The 14,794-nt window shown below is 38.1% G+C and overlaps 1 protein-coding gene across 1 annotated transcript in view; it reads left to right on the forward strand.

Annotated features, from left to right (window-relative positions):
- Window positions 1-14,794, forward strand: part of DNAH2 (dynein axonemal heavy chain 2) — a 104,193-nt gene that overhangs the window by 86,920 nt on the left and 2,479 nt on the right. The window contains exons 64-79 of the mRNA XM_031968634.1: window positions 976-1,140; window positions 2,318-2,443; window positions 2,603-2,751; window positions 2,844-2,910; window positions 3,239-3,389; window positions 3,621-3,769; window positions 3,932-4,065; window positions 4,430-4,574; window positions 4,852-5,051; window positions 5,797-5,923; window positions 6,783-6,969; window positions 7,127-7,275; window positions 7,380-7,563; window positions 7,820-8,010; window positions 13,687-13,878; window positions 14,059-14,243. Coding sequence (XP_031824494.1) covers window positions 976-1,140; window positions 2,318-2,443; window positions 2,603-2,751; window positions 2,844-2,910; window positions 3,239-3,389; window positions 3,621-3,769; window positions 3,932-4,065; window positions 4,430-4,574; window positions 4,852-5,051; window positions 5,797-5,923; window positions 6,783-6,969; window positions 7,127-7,275; window positions 7,380-7,563; window positions 7,820-8,010; window positions 13,687-13,878; window positions 14,059-14,243 — 2,501 coding nt within the window. The remainder of the gene's footprint in view (window positions 1-975; window positions 1,141-2,317; window positions 2,444-2,602; window positions 2,752-2,843; window positions 2,911-3,238; window positions 3,390-3,620; window positions 3,770-3,931; window positions 4,066-4,429; window positions 4,575-4,851; window positions 5,052-5,796; window positions 5,924-6,782; window positions 6,970-7,126; window positions 7,276-7,379; window positions 7,564-7,819; window positions 8,011-13,686; window positions 13,879-14,058; window positions 14,244-14,794) is intronic.

The raw sequence follows: 14,794 nt of genomic DNA on the forward strand, positions 1-14,794 counted from the left end.
TTTCCTGGGTCCTCTTCACTTCTCCATAGATTCTTGCTAACTTCTTCAGCTCTGAATTATCATCTCTATGAAGGTGAATTACAGATCTATGTATCCAATCCCAATCTGTACCCTGAGCTTTAGGTATACATAATAGTTGTCCTGGAGACATTCCAAACTCAAAATGTCTAAAACAGAACTTACCTGCTTCCCCCCCCCCAAAAAAAAAATAACTCCTTTCCTAAATTTTCCTGTTACTCTTAAACCATTCCTTCAATCTCTCAGCTTTGTGACTTCAACTCCTAATGCTAGGTGGTATAATGGATAGAGAGCACTGAGTCCACAGTGAGGAAGATCTCAGTACCAATCCAGTCTCAGAATGTGACCCTGGACAAATCACCTGATCTCTTTTGGCTTCAGTTTCCTTGCGCATAAAATGGGCATAATAATAGCATCTACCTCATAGAATTGGGAGGATCAAATGAGATATTTGTCAAGGGCTTACTTAGCCTAGTCTCTGGCACAAAGAGGGACTACATAAATACTTAGTCCCTTTCCCCTTCTACTTAACTACTTTGTATTTATTCTCTTTATATTCAGTGTATTATGAAATATTCAGAATGTGATACAAATAGAATATAAGAGCTACATATGTTTGTATATTAACTTGTAGTTTCACTGTCTAGTATAATGTCTGAAACATTGTAGGTTCATATGTTTATTGACCTGAGTGTCCCCAAGGGTACAAATCACAATACAGTTTCCCATAGAATTTCAAAAGACTGTTGACTGTGACTGAATCACGAGAGGCTTTTCTCTGTCAGGTTAATCCCCACCCTCTCACTCCCCTCCTCCCCCCAAATACACAAAACTGAGGGAGGGAAGCGGAGGAGGAGAAGGAGGAGGGAGAAAAAAAGAATCTTGAAGGATCTTGCTTCATATCATTATGGCTCATGTTTAGACATCTGCTATCCCTTTGTTCTGTGCCTCCCCCAGGTGGCTGAAAAGCTGGAAATGCTAAAGAAACAATACGATGAAAAACTGGCACAAAAGGAAGAACTCCGGAAGAAGTCAGAGGAGATGGAATTGAAACTAGAACGGGCTGGGATGCTGGTGTCTGGGCTGTCAGGCGAGAAAGCCCGATGGGAAGAAAATGTAAAGGTAAGGTGATTGGGTAGGTATGTTCCCTCCTATTTCTTCAGCAGTGACCACAGGGATTCCCACTATGGCAGCCAGAGTTTTGAATTTAGAAGAATCCTTACATTAGGATGAGGAGGGAGTAAAAAAAGTCTTTTTCCTTTGGGTTAAGAATTGGGGGAGACTTGTGTTTAAAACACTTATGTTTTAAAAACTGCCTTAGGTTTGTGGAAGGATGTACTAATCAAGGTGTACTAACACATGTTCCATGTACAGAATATTTTAGACTGAATGCCGATATGAGTAGAAAAAAAGACATTCCATCCCAAACAATTCATTAAACTCTTATTAGATATCTACTCTCTGCAAAGCACTTGATTGTAGAGATACAAAGTTGAAAAATTACATGATTCTTGACCTCAAGAAGCTTAAAACCTATTAGGGAATAAAGCATACTCAAAAAATATAACTATAAAATAAAATGTAAGGTTTTTGCTTTTCATATTCATAGTGCCTAACTCAGCACTTGGCACACAGTAGGCTCTTACTAAGTGCTTGTTGAAGTAGGCAGTAAAATCCCATTTATTAAGCATCTTTTGGGTGCTATTATAGAATACTAAAGCTTCATGCTGAGTGAGATACAAAGTTCAGATAAGACATAATGTCTCTCCTCAAGTAGCTTACAGTCTAATACAGGAGAATTATAGTAATAACTATGATACACACTATCATATGACAAGTGACCTAAACAAAGTACCTTAAGAAAATTGAAAAGGAAGGAGAACTCATTGTCTTTGCCTTCAGTTAGCTTTTAGTTTAATAGGAGAGACAGAACTTTCAGAATATAAACCACAAAAATATGGAGGGGAATTTCTAAACTAGTGTTGGTAAGTGTTGTATATTGTGGTTGAATAATTATAGAGTGATTGAATAAAGGCTTTGAGAAGACGGGGAAACACTAAATAATTAAAACCTTTGCTTCTTGTTCTTTTTAACAACTTGGAGTGGGGAAAAAAGATGGTTCACAACATTTTATATAAATAAACATATATTATATATTATTGTTAATTAATATAATATAATTAACAATATATTAATATATATTAATGAGGTAGGCCTTTTAAGAAGAGAGTTTCTTACCTAGACAGTTTGCAGAGGAGAATTTTTTAATGCCTTTAATGCTTCCTCATGTTTTCCAAAGGGCCTAGAGGAGGACCTGGGCTACCTTGTAGGAGATTGTCTCTTGGCAGCTGCTTTCCTGTCCTACATGGGTCCCTTCTTGACCAATTATCGTGATGAGATTGTTTCCCAAATCTGGGTCAAAAAGGTGAGCAGGGTGTTTTTAGAAATAAAGGTTCAAGAAATGACTAATTGAAATCTTTGAGTTCCAACTCAAAGGATAGGGATATAAAAGGAGACAGAAAAGAATATGGGGAACTATGGATTTGAATCTGGTGATTGAGATATCAGGATATCCCTTGCACAGATCCGGGAGCTGCAAGTCCCCTGTTCACCTGGATTTACCTTCGACAGCTTCCTTTCCAACCCCACCAAGGTCCGAGACTGGAACATTCAAGGGTTGCCCTCTGATAATTTTTCCACTGAGAATGGCATTATTGTCACTCGTGGTAACAGGTAAGGGGAATTGGTGAAGTAAGGAGAAGGTCCAGAAACTCTTTCAGGGCTTGCTTCAACCCAGCTAAATTGAGTCTATTTTCCTTCTCCAGGTGGGCATTGATGATTGACCCCCAAGGTCAGGCCCTGAAGTGGATCAAGAATATGGAGGGCAGCCAGGTAAGCATTGCCCACATCTTTTCGTTTCTGGTTGACCTCAATTACTTAAGTCCTCTAAATCAATGGTGTCAAAGTCAAATGTAAAAAAAAAACCAAACTAAAAAAACAACAACCACAAATTAGCATTATCTATATTTTATTGTATTTTTAGTGATTTTGTTAAACATTTCCCAATTATATTTTAATTAGTTCAAGAACACCTCAGCTCTAAATGAAAATTTCCTTTTTGGCCAAACTCTATTCCCTTTCCTGGAGCCCTATCCTAATTTAGTTTGTCTTCTGCCTTTTGTGATGGAGCATTGTTCCCTTATCTCTACCTTATTTTCAGGGCTTGAAGGTCATTGATCTACAAATGACTGACTACCTTCGTATCCTAGAAGGGTCCATCCAGTATGGGAATCCAGTACTCTTGCAGAATGTTCAGGAATACTTGGATCCCACACTGTCTCCTGTCCTCAACAAGTCTGTCACCCGAATTGGTTAGGCCCAGGATAAGGGCTAGAGTGGTAGGGTTGGAATCAAGAGGGAGAGGAAGCTAATTTTCTTACTTCTTCTTTTATCTCTTCAGTTAGTCATGGTTGGGATTTAGGCCTGACTATGAAGTCTCACAGGTTTCCTATCCTCTTCTTTTCATTGGTGGGCCATTAGGGAGTGGGTCTGTCACTTCCAGGGGAAGCTGGAGCTCAGGGTTAATCTTGCTATGGGTTCAGGGGGCAAGCTGCTGATGCGTCTGGGAGAAAAAGAGGTGGACTACAATCCTGATTTTCGCTTCTATATCACCACTAAACTGTCCAACCCTCACTACAGTCCAGAGACTTCAGCCAAAACTACCATTGTCAATTTCGCTGTCAAGGAACAGGTAAGGCTTGGGTCTAGAAGAAGGCACTTCCTTGACTGAGGGAAGAGAAGAAGTCTGGGAGGTGTACCCTTAGAGGTTGAGGAGAGATGAAAAATGAAATGGAGAGAATCTTGTGAAGGAATGTTCAAGTAGTATACCTGTCCTAAATCTTTGTGCTCCCAGGGCCTTGAAGCCCAGCTACTGGGCATTGTAGTGAGGAAGGAACGGCCTGAGCTTGAGGAACAGAAAGATTCATTGGTTATCAATATTGCTGCTGGCAAGAGGAAAATCAAAGAACTGGAGGATGAGATTCTCAGGTGAGACTCTTAAAACCATCCTGATACAAGAGACACTCTTATATCTATCCATCTTGTGTTCAACCTTCTGGGGATGGATAAACCAGCTACCTTAAGAAATGGCTGAACATTTCAGTCTCCTTTCCCATTCTTCCACTCATCTTCCTCTCCTCAGTCCCTGATTGGAGATTCCTACAAAGATAGCTCTCGTCAGCTTCAGGGTTTGGAGCTATCTATCTGCTGCCAGGAAAGCTGATCCTTCTGGAAGCTGCTGGAAATCTGTGGCAGAAGGAAATTAATGGGGCTCAAGGATCCTCACTGCCCAGCTGTTGTCATCAGGCTCCTTCTTCCCCTTCTCTCATGTATTCTTTGGTCTCCTCTTCAGGTTGCTGAATGAAGCCACAGGATCTCTGTTAGATGATGTACAGCTGGTCAACACCCTACAGACTTCCAAGGTGACAGCCATTGAAGTGACCGAGCAGCTGGAGACCAGTGAGACTACAGAGATCAATATTGACTTAGCCCGTGAGGTGTGCAAAATACTCAAAAAGGCAGGAGGCCAGAACTCTAGTCCAGGCTTTGTAACTATTTGTCTGATCTTGAGCAACTCACTTCTCTTCTCTGACTCATTTTCTTATCTATAAAATGTGAGGTTTGGAATGAAGCGGTTTTCTAACTTTAATACTCTACAATTCTTGAGCTCCCTAGGTCAACTGCTAACTATTAGGATGTTTGCCTTCAGCACTTCCCCTCCCTCATCTCCATCTCTTTGCCCCTCTCTATGTAACCCTGATGCTTCCCCTATAGGCATATCGTCCCTGTGCCCAGCGTGCTTCAGTACTATTTTTTGTACTCAACGATATGGGTCGAATTGACCCAATGTACCAGTTCTCTTTGGATGCCTACATCAGCCTCTTCATCCTCAGCATTGATAAGAGCCACCGAAGCAACAAACTTGAGGACCGCATTGACTACCTTAATGAATACCACACCTATGCTGTCTACAGGTCTGCTAGATCTCTACTTAGTCCCTTGATTGGGAGTGAGGGGGCAGCTAGAAGGTGTAGTGGATAGAGTACTGGATCTGGATGCTTAACACTTATTAGCTGTGTGATCCTGGGCAAGTCACTTAACCCCAGTTGCCTTTCAAAAAAACCCAAGCAATGCATTTTTGTTTTTTCTTCTCAGGTTATTTTTACCTTCTTCTAAATCTGATCTTTCTTGTGCAGCAAGATAACTATATAAACATGTATATATATATATATATATATATATATATATTGTATTTAACATATACTTTAACATATTTAACATGTATGGGACTACCTGTCATCTAGGGGAGGGGGTGGAGAGAAGGAGGAGAAAAATTGAAATAGAAATTTTTGCAAGGGTCATAGTTGAAAAATTACCCATGCATATGTTTTGTATATAAAAAGCTATAATAAAAATGTATATATTTTTTAAAAAGCAAGCAAACAAGCAAAAAACTCCAAATGGGAAGTTAGAGAAACTGGGTTCTAAGTCCCAATAATTTCATTAGCTGGTGGAATGGCCTTGGGCAAATGTTCTCTGTGAAAAGTTCATCTGTGAAATGAAGGGGCTCTATTAAATGTTTTAAAGGTACTGTCCCACCTTGGGAATTTTGAGATTTTATTTGGATAGGTATTGAACTTCCACTTAATTACCTATTCTGATTTTTAGTCTTTTCCTCCCCACCTTCAGCTTCAAACTCTCCTTCCTGTTTCTCCATAGATACACCTCTAGGACACTCTTTGAGCGCCACAAGTTGCTCTTCAGTTTTCAAATGTGCGCCAAAATCCTAGAGACTTCTGGGAAACTCAACATGGATGAGTACAACTTTTTTCTACGAGGAGGTGTGGTAAGTGTGACAGACGTGTAGACAGAGTGTAGAATCAGTATAGGGTGTCTACGCTAGGAGGTATAGTTAGAAAGACAGGGCCAGAGCTTTAGAGGCTTGGCTAGGGGGGAAATGTTCAGAGGGTTGGTGGGCCTGTGTTTTGGTGAGCAAGAGTAGACACCTGGCACAAGATTCATGAAGTCAGTAAGCGCTGTAGCAAGAACTTTTGTACCCTCTTTTTGTCATTGGAAAATTGGCATACAGTTTGTTCACTTATGTCTTCTGTTTACTTTTACCCATTTATTTAACTGTAACCCAACTGCTTATTAGGGTTTTTTTGAAGCGGGCCTAGGGTAGGTCAGGATTTGGACTAGACTTGTGACTTCATTGGTATAGGCAACTGATGGCAAGTAGACGCTATCAAAAATCAGTGTTGTCTACAAGTCACAATTTTATAATTCTGTAATCTTGGTTGAGCAATTTGCCCAGGATTATAAAGCCAGCACAAACACTTCTGTAGTATTGATTCACTTCATTTGATTAAGCAGGATACAAATACAAAACTAACAGTGTCTGCCCTACTAAGGGGTGTATAGCCTTGACCAAGGTGCTCAGGAGAAAGCAAGAACTGTCCTTGGGTGACCGGCAGAGGGTGCTTGGCTTTCTGCTACTTAATTTGAACTGTGCTGTCTCCATGTACCACTAGAGGGTTCTAGAACCTTATATTCCTCAACTAAATTTATTGTTAACTCTTCCAGTGTTCTAGGGGAAGTTGTCTCAACAGAATGCCGGGACCTTTATCTCAGTCCTGAGAAATTACTTTTTGACTTACTGTTAACCATCTCTCCACAGTTGTTGTTCTTTTCAATCTTCCTCTCAGGTCTTGGATAGGGAAGATCAGATGGACAATCCTTGTACAAGCTGGTTGGCTGATGCCAACTGGGACAACATTACCGAGTTGGACAAACTGGCTAACTTTCATGGGCTTATGAATTCCTTTGAACAATATCCTCGTGACTGGAACCTGTGGTACACCCACTCAGCACCTGAGAAGGCGATGCTTCCTGGTATAAGAACCATGGTCCTTTAGTCTCCTTGCTCACCTCCTTTTCTTTTCACATACCCTTATTTGTGTATCTGGCCCTATATTACCTATATAAACATTTATGCTTCAGGTACATGCTCATCTTCCTAACCTCTGTGCCATGCTGCTTCAACTCCTAGGTGAGTGGGAAAATGCCTGCAATGAGATGCAGCGGATGCTAATTGTTCGATCCCTTCGCCAAGACCGAGTGGCTTTCTGTGTTACATCTTTCATCGTCTCCAATCTAGGTTCCCGATTCATTGAGCCTCCTGTGTTAAATATGAAATCGGTCAGTGGTTCCAATCTCTCTTCCCCCTTTCTGGACCAGATGATGCTCTGCACTCCCTCTTTAGCTTAACCATTACCTGAAGTTCTACTCTGCATTCTGGATAGGTAATGGAAGATTCAACACCACGTACACCACTCATCTTTATCCTGTCCCCCGGAGTAGATCCTACTAGTGCTCTGCTACAACTAGCAGAGCAGATAGGCATGGGCCAGCGTTTCCACGCCTTGTCTCTGGGTCAGGGCCAAGCTCCCATTGCTGCTCGACTCATCCGTGATGGTGTACAACAAGGTCAGTGATATTTCATTATCCTGCAGTTGCCAAACAAAGCTCTCCTCTCCCCTTTTCCATCTCAGAATTTTTGAACCAGACCCAGTCCTTACCTCTGTCATGTCCCATATCATTCATATCATTAGCAATCTTAGACCTTTCCCTCCTAGACTGAATCTTGGCTGTGGTCCAGGTATTTTAACTCTACTAAGTGGAAAGTATAAAAATAGGAAGATCCACCGAAAGAGAGATTTGAACCTGGTATCTGGTTCTGCAGGGCACTGGGTATTCCTGGCCAACTGCCACCTATCACTTTCTTGGATGCCACAACTGGATAAGCTTGTGGAGCAACTGCAGGTGGAGGAGCCACACTCAGCTTTTCGCTTGTGGCTCAGTTCCAGCCCCCATCCTGACTTTCCCATCTCCATCCTGCAAGTCAGCATCAAGATGACTACTGAGCCTCCCAAAGTATGTATTGGAGGAGACAGGAGGGTGGGAAATACAGTTTTTTTGGGGGGGTAGAGTTGGGAAAGGAAGGTAGTTGTTCAGTACTTGCATGATTATTGACATTCTTTCCTTCCCAGAGGAATAGGCATAATTTTTTCTCCGATCTTTAGGTAGTAGGAATGAAAGAATGGAAAGCATTTATTAAGTACTTACTATATGCTAACTAAGCTCTGGTGACACATAGACAAGCTAGACAGTTCAATGCTCGCAACATCTCTTGATCCAATCTTTTCCCCATCTCCCAAGGGATCATGATTCCCAAATAGATTCCCATTTATCTTAAGCACTGTCAATGTTTTAATCCCTTTTGATTTATTAATATTTCTCTGGGCTCATTCTTCTGCTCCCTTAGATAGATTGGGTCCCTAGAGGAAAACTTAAAGAGTTAAATAGGTAACCCTGAGGGGTTTTTTTGGTTGCCCATGATCCCCCATGTGGCATACTTGCCCTCTGCCATGGCAGTTAATCAGTTGATATTAAATAGCTTTTACAAAAGAATTTATTAAGTAGGTAAAGCAAGGACAGAATATGACAAACAAATCTTCTCTTTTCAAACTGGGGATACTCTCTCCCTTCTGTATCACTTACTTTGGGTAGAGTGGGCTCACATTTGAAGTACAAAGATACTGGAGCACCCATATAGATAACACATGTCGACAAGGGATATCTCCTGGCTTTGACAGTCCTTTTTTTTTTTTTCCTTTTTGTAGTTCCTATCAAATTCACTTCTAAGTGTAGTATAGCAGGTCAAAAAGTGTCTGGTTCAACTGGGCTAGCTACCTTCTTACAGGATTTGATAGTCAGCATTAGCAAGGCTGAACTGGGTCAAACGGATCATTCCTCAGCCCTGGTTTTTCAATGAACTCAGCTCCTGCTGTTACTCACTCTTATTATTGAGAATTCCAGATGTCTCTTTTGGCCTTAACAAGCTCATGAGAGAATAACATGGTTCATTCTTTGTCCAAGTACTAATTCATCTAAGATCATCAAAAAAATAAACACAGTAGAAACAGGGAATTTTCTGGAACATATGATATCTGGGTGAGGAGATAAGGCATAAGAATTCTCTAGAAAGCTGCCCCAAAAAATAGCCAAAGGAAGGAGCAAATTAGTCCTTTTATATTATAGCTCAGTTCTGGCTCCACATTCAGTCCTTATGTCTCCGAACCAATTAAAAAACTCTTCTTCACCCCATACCAGCCCTTCAGTCACTTTTGGCCAGAGGAAGATTCATCAAGTCTCTTAAGTATTGGATTGAAATAAGACATGGAAATATAGTGCATTCCCTGTAAAACCCAGGCAGGGCAAATGTGCACAAGTTCCAAGAACTGGGTCTTCATTATTGCATGATTTCACCATATCTCTTTCAGATGTAGACAAATCTAATCAAAAGATAAACAAAAAAAGAAATTACCTGAATAGAACTTTTGAAAAATTAGCAATAATAATTGCTTTTAATGATTACTGAATGGGAATAAAAAAGAGTTTACCTATTTCTCTGTTATACTTTTATAAAAATTGATCATATTTTGAAGCATAGAGAACTTCCAAAATATGTAAAAATACAAAATTCTAAACATATCATTTAAAAATTAGATTTAATGAAGGCCCTTTAAAGAACTTAAAAATAATCAGAAACTAAGAATTCTAAATAACTAGTCAGTCAAAAAATAAATTATAGAAACAATGGAATATTTCATCAAAGAAAATGACAGTAATAAATCAGTATACCAAAATTTATGGGATGCAACTAAAGAAGTTTGGAAGGGAAAATATTTATCTATAAACAATTTCATCAACCAAAAAAAAAAAAAAAAAAAAAAAGCCAAATCTTTGAATTTGGCATACTTCAAAAGAACTCAAATAGCAACAAATCAATAATCTTTACCTCAGTATGAAGTAGAAGTTATGGAAATTAAAGAAGATATTAATAAAATTGTAAGCAAAAGACTATTATATTGATAACACTAGAAGCTTTTTATTTTTTAAAAACTAATAAAATGTATAATTAGCTAATCTAATTTAAAAAAAGAAAATCAAAGTAGGAATACTTTGGAAATAAAGGAAATAAAAATGAAAAATAGAATTCAAAATAACTGAAGAATAAGGAAATTTTCAGAAACTTTTGCCCAATTATGTGCTAACAAAACTTATAACTTAGAATAAGCAGATGAATAATTACAAAAGTATAAAATATCTAGACTAACAAAAGAAGAAATGGACTATTCAAATAACCTAATTATCAGAAAAAGAAATTGAATAAGGCAAAGTGGGTTCCCAAAAGGGGAATAACCAGGATCAGATGGATTTATGAATTCTATCAAACATTCAAAGATTAATTCCAATATCATTCTTTGCAATAATAGGATATTTCTAAGAAACAAATAGTGTCTTTATACCTAAACCAGGGGAGAAAAAGGAGATAAAGAAAACTGTAAATCAGTATGTGCAAAGAACATTGATTCAGAAATTTAAATAAAATATTAATAAATCAGTTATAACAAAATATTAGTATGATTATCTACAGACCTAAATGATTATAAAAATAATCATTGCTTGTGGATATGTCAATATAATAAAAATTATACTACCTAAGTTACTAATTGCATATAGTTAGAAAAAATAACAAAGGAGGAACAAGTGATCAAGAATTTCAAGGATGATAATTTTTTTAAAAGATAGAAAGAAGTTAGAGGTGATCCATCAGAACCAGATTTTAAACTAAGCAATAGTCACCAATCAGTTTGTTTTTTGTTAAAAAGAAGAGAGGTTGATCAATGGAACACATTAAGTACATAGCATACAAAAACAAATTAAGGCAGTAGCATGTTTGATAAAATCAAAGACCCCAGTTACCCAAATAACGGCTCAGGCTTTGACAAAAAATGCCGGAAAAACCTTTGTAAAAGAAAAATGCAAAACATCTTTAAAGGTCAACATTTCTGTTACTTTGCCATAATCTAACCAGCTCACAAACTTCTGTGTGGCACAAAAATTTTCATGGTCATTCCTCATCTTATTACCAACTATTATAAATATTCTGCCATTTAAAAGTCTTGTTTTTATAACTTAACCATATCAATGCTATCCTGTTACACTTTTTCCATCTCTGACTCCAGCTCCTTTGTTCCAATGGCTTGGCTACAAATGATGCAGTAAATGAATTTCACATGTGGTGCTCTATGGGCCTTGCATGAGAATCCTTTTATTCTATAGTAGCTGCACCATCAGTGTGTATTATCATTAGTTTTTCCATTAAGTTTTTTTCATTTTTTAAAAAAATCAATTACTGTTAAGAATGGCACATTATTGCTTCCTTTAGTAGTTCACGAAATAAAAAAAAAACATATTTCATTATTAAAACAGATTCTAGCAAATGCTATAGTTTGAAAAGTGTTAGAAATACCTGTTCTTTTATCCAACTGCATTAAGAAATCATTCCACATGAGATAATCCGTCCTAATGTTTATTTCAATAGAGCTTCAGCAAGGCTGGTTTTTCCTTCTTCCAACAGTCCTGAATGATTAAAAAAAAAATGCAAGTTAGTTTGTTTTCATATTGTTTTCCATGTATTATTTCGGCTGTCTTACCAAAGGAGGAAGACAAGTGTCTCTTCAATAATTTATGGCTTTTTTTTGGCGGGGGGGGGGGGGGGGGGGGGGGGGGGGAGAGAGGGTTGCTTTTAAGAAACTTCAAGAGATTTCTAAACATTTATCATTGATCAGTGAAATTTTGTAAAGTACTGGATTGAGAATCCTATAACTACTTATAAAAAATATTATGGAGGGTTTTATTTATTGCTTAATTTGAAAATGATTCACTAACCATATTGGCTTTACCTATCTAATAACTCATGGCAAAAAGATATATTTAGAATAAGATTCAGCATTAATGATGTGGACATAAATCTATATTTCAAATATTAGTATTATCTTCAATTGGCAAGTTCTTTGCATTCTTTTGAAGCCATTTGTATAGATGTGTATAGAATGCAGTCTGGGTATGAATGTGTTGTGTTAGCTTGGTTAAAAATGATAATATATTCTGTAAATCCACTTAACAGGGTACAAATAAGCTGCCATACATCAGAAGATATTGAAAGCTAAAAAAAAATTAATGGTGGTGACGTTAAACTCTGCCATCTTGTCACTTTTCCCTTGCCTGCACTCCTGTGCTACTGAGTGAGAGTTCCAGTGTCACTTCATATATTAACTTTTTAGGCCTTCAGGCATCTTTCAGACTAAATTAGAGAAGAGTTGCCAATCTGTATTTGTGGAGGGAGCTCTTTACAATCTAATTTAATCTGTAAAAGAGGTTTTAAATATTTCTGGATTAATTCGGTTGTAGCTGGACCAATTTTTGTACAAGTATTATGAAAGTCTGTCTAAAAATGTCTGCTATTCAAAAATCTGTTTTTAAAATCTTAGTTTTTCAAACATTTTGGTAAAAAGTCTCTAATTTTTTTCTTTTGTTGGATTTGTTAAATTTTGGAAGCTACTAGAATTAATGTTCTGCAGTCTAATTCTAGATAACATAAAATGATGGAATATAAACTGCTTTAAATTAGGAAATTCGTATCCTCAGCACCTGGGCAGCTATGTGGTGAAGTGGATGGAGTGCTGAAGTTAGAAGAAGACTCATCTTCTGAATTTAAATCTAGCCTGAGATACTTACTAATTGTGTGATCCTGGGCAAATCACTTAACCCTTTTTGCCTCAGTTTCCTCATCTGTAAAATGACAAATCATTCTAATATTTTTGCCAAGAAAACCCCACATGGGATTAAGAAGAGTTGGATACAACTGAAATGATTGAACAACAATCCTCAGCACTTAGCACAGTGGCTAGACATTTAATAAATGATTGAACTCAAAGGAGTGGCTAAAAATACAATTTCATGAAGAACTTCAGAAGATTTCTGCCCTCTGCATCCTTGACAATCAGACTCTTCCCTTTAAGATCACTGTCATTCCTCTCCCCCATCTCAAAAAGATGTTCCTCATCACTACTACTTATATATTGATTTTTAATCTTCATTTAGGTCAGCCTCTTTGCTCTACTAGGCCCAACACCTCATATGTCTTTATATATGAAGGTGGTTTCACAATATACATAGTTCCTCAGAGGGGCTTCAAGTATGTACAACGAAGCATGTTCTATTCCTGACCTCTGACTTATTAGAATGTTTCTCTAACCCTTCTGTGTGTATTTAATCTTCCTCTTAAAGTTCAAGGAAATGGAGCCAGGTGTATGAACTAAGCTATAAATAAGTTCAAAGCAAAAGCTTCATAGTAGTTTGTAGATATCTATATCATATTCTAAAGTGTTATTTTATTATTATTTATGTACATGTCTTTTTTCCTTCCAGGAGATTGTAAATACTTTGAGGTCAAAGACCACCTCTTATTAATTGGGTGGATTCCCCCCTCAGTACCTAGTACAATGGCATAACAGTACCAAGCATGTACTTATTGAATGAATGTGGGGCTGAGAAGGGGCAGCAAAGTACGATGCCTGATGAAAATGTATATAAAAGGTGCAGAGAGCCAGGACATCAATTGGTGTTCAAAACTGCCCTCCCTTTCACTTTGGGACTCCCTGTATTCTGACCCCAAATTTAGACCTTGCTTCCTTTCAGGGTCTGAAAGCCAACATGAAGCGGCTGTACCATTTGTTGACAGAAACACAGTTTTCCCGATGCAGCAAGCCAAACAAATACAAGAAGCTACTTTTTGCACTTTGCTTCTTCCACTCGGTCCTGCTTGAACGTAAGAAGTTTTTACAGCTGGGCTGGAACATCATTTATGGCTTCAACGACTCTGATTTTGAGGTCAGAGCCAAACTACTTCCTGATCGTCCCCTACCCTTTATCCTCATCTAGACACCCCCCCCCCCTTCCCTCCTGTAACAGAATTTTGGTTGCCAAAGACCCTATAATAAAATCCCTTTCTGTTACTATAGTAACATAGTAATTATAATTCTGGGTTGAGATGTGGCTTCAACCTAACAGGTATCTGAAAATCTTTTGAGCTTATACCTTGATGAGTATGAGGAGACACCATGGGATGCCCTCAAGTACCTAATTGCTGGTGTCAATTATGGAGGACATGTCACTGATGACTGGGATCGGCGCCTTCTCATTACCTACATCAATGATTATTTCTGTGAACAGAGTTTAAATACTCCCTTTTTCAGGTAAGGGTTTAATTGTGGCAGTGGGAACAGAGATTGGGAGCATTGATGCAGGGCCAGTGATGAAGATAGAAGTTTTGAACAGGACCATCTGGCTAAAGAGATCAGAAGACAAGATGGAACATTAGGAGCAGATTTGGTATTCCCCTGAGAAAGGGAAAAGAATACTGACTTTGGAGTCAAAGGAGGTTCATATTAATATCACCTATGCAGACTTTCAAATCATGCTGCTTCTTAGACCCTGATTTCATCCTCTATAAAATAAGGAGGTTGGGGTAGGTGGTGACTCTAGGATGCCTTCTAGTTCTTAAACTTTGATAATTCTAAGTGTCTGATTGTATGGACAATAAGTGATAGGAATGTAAATAGGATGCAGCTATATAAATTGGGGCAGCTAGTTGGATGGGGCTTGAGTCAGAAAAAACTTTTCTGAATTCAAATCTGGTTTCAGCCATTTACTAGCTATGTGACGCTAGGGAAATCCCTTAACCCCATTTGTTTCAATTTCTTCATTTTAAAAATGAATTAGAGAAGGAAATAGCAAACCACTCTAG

Source organism: Sarcophilus harrisii, chromosome 4 (genome assembly GCF_902635505.1).
Source record: "Sarcophilus harrisii chromosome 4, mSarHar1.11, whole genome shotgun sequence".
In the NCBI taxonomy this organism is placed as follows: Eukaryota; Metazoa; Chordata; class Mammalia; order Dasyuromorphia; family Dasyuridae; genus Sarcophilus; species Sarcophilus harrisii.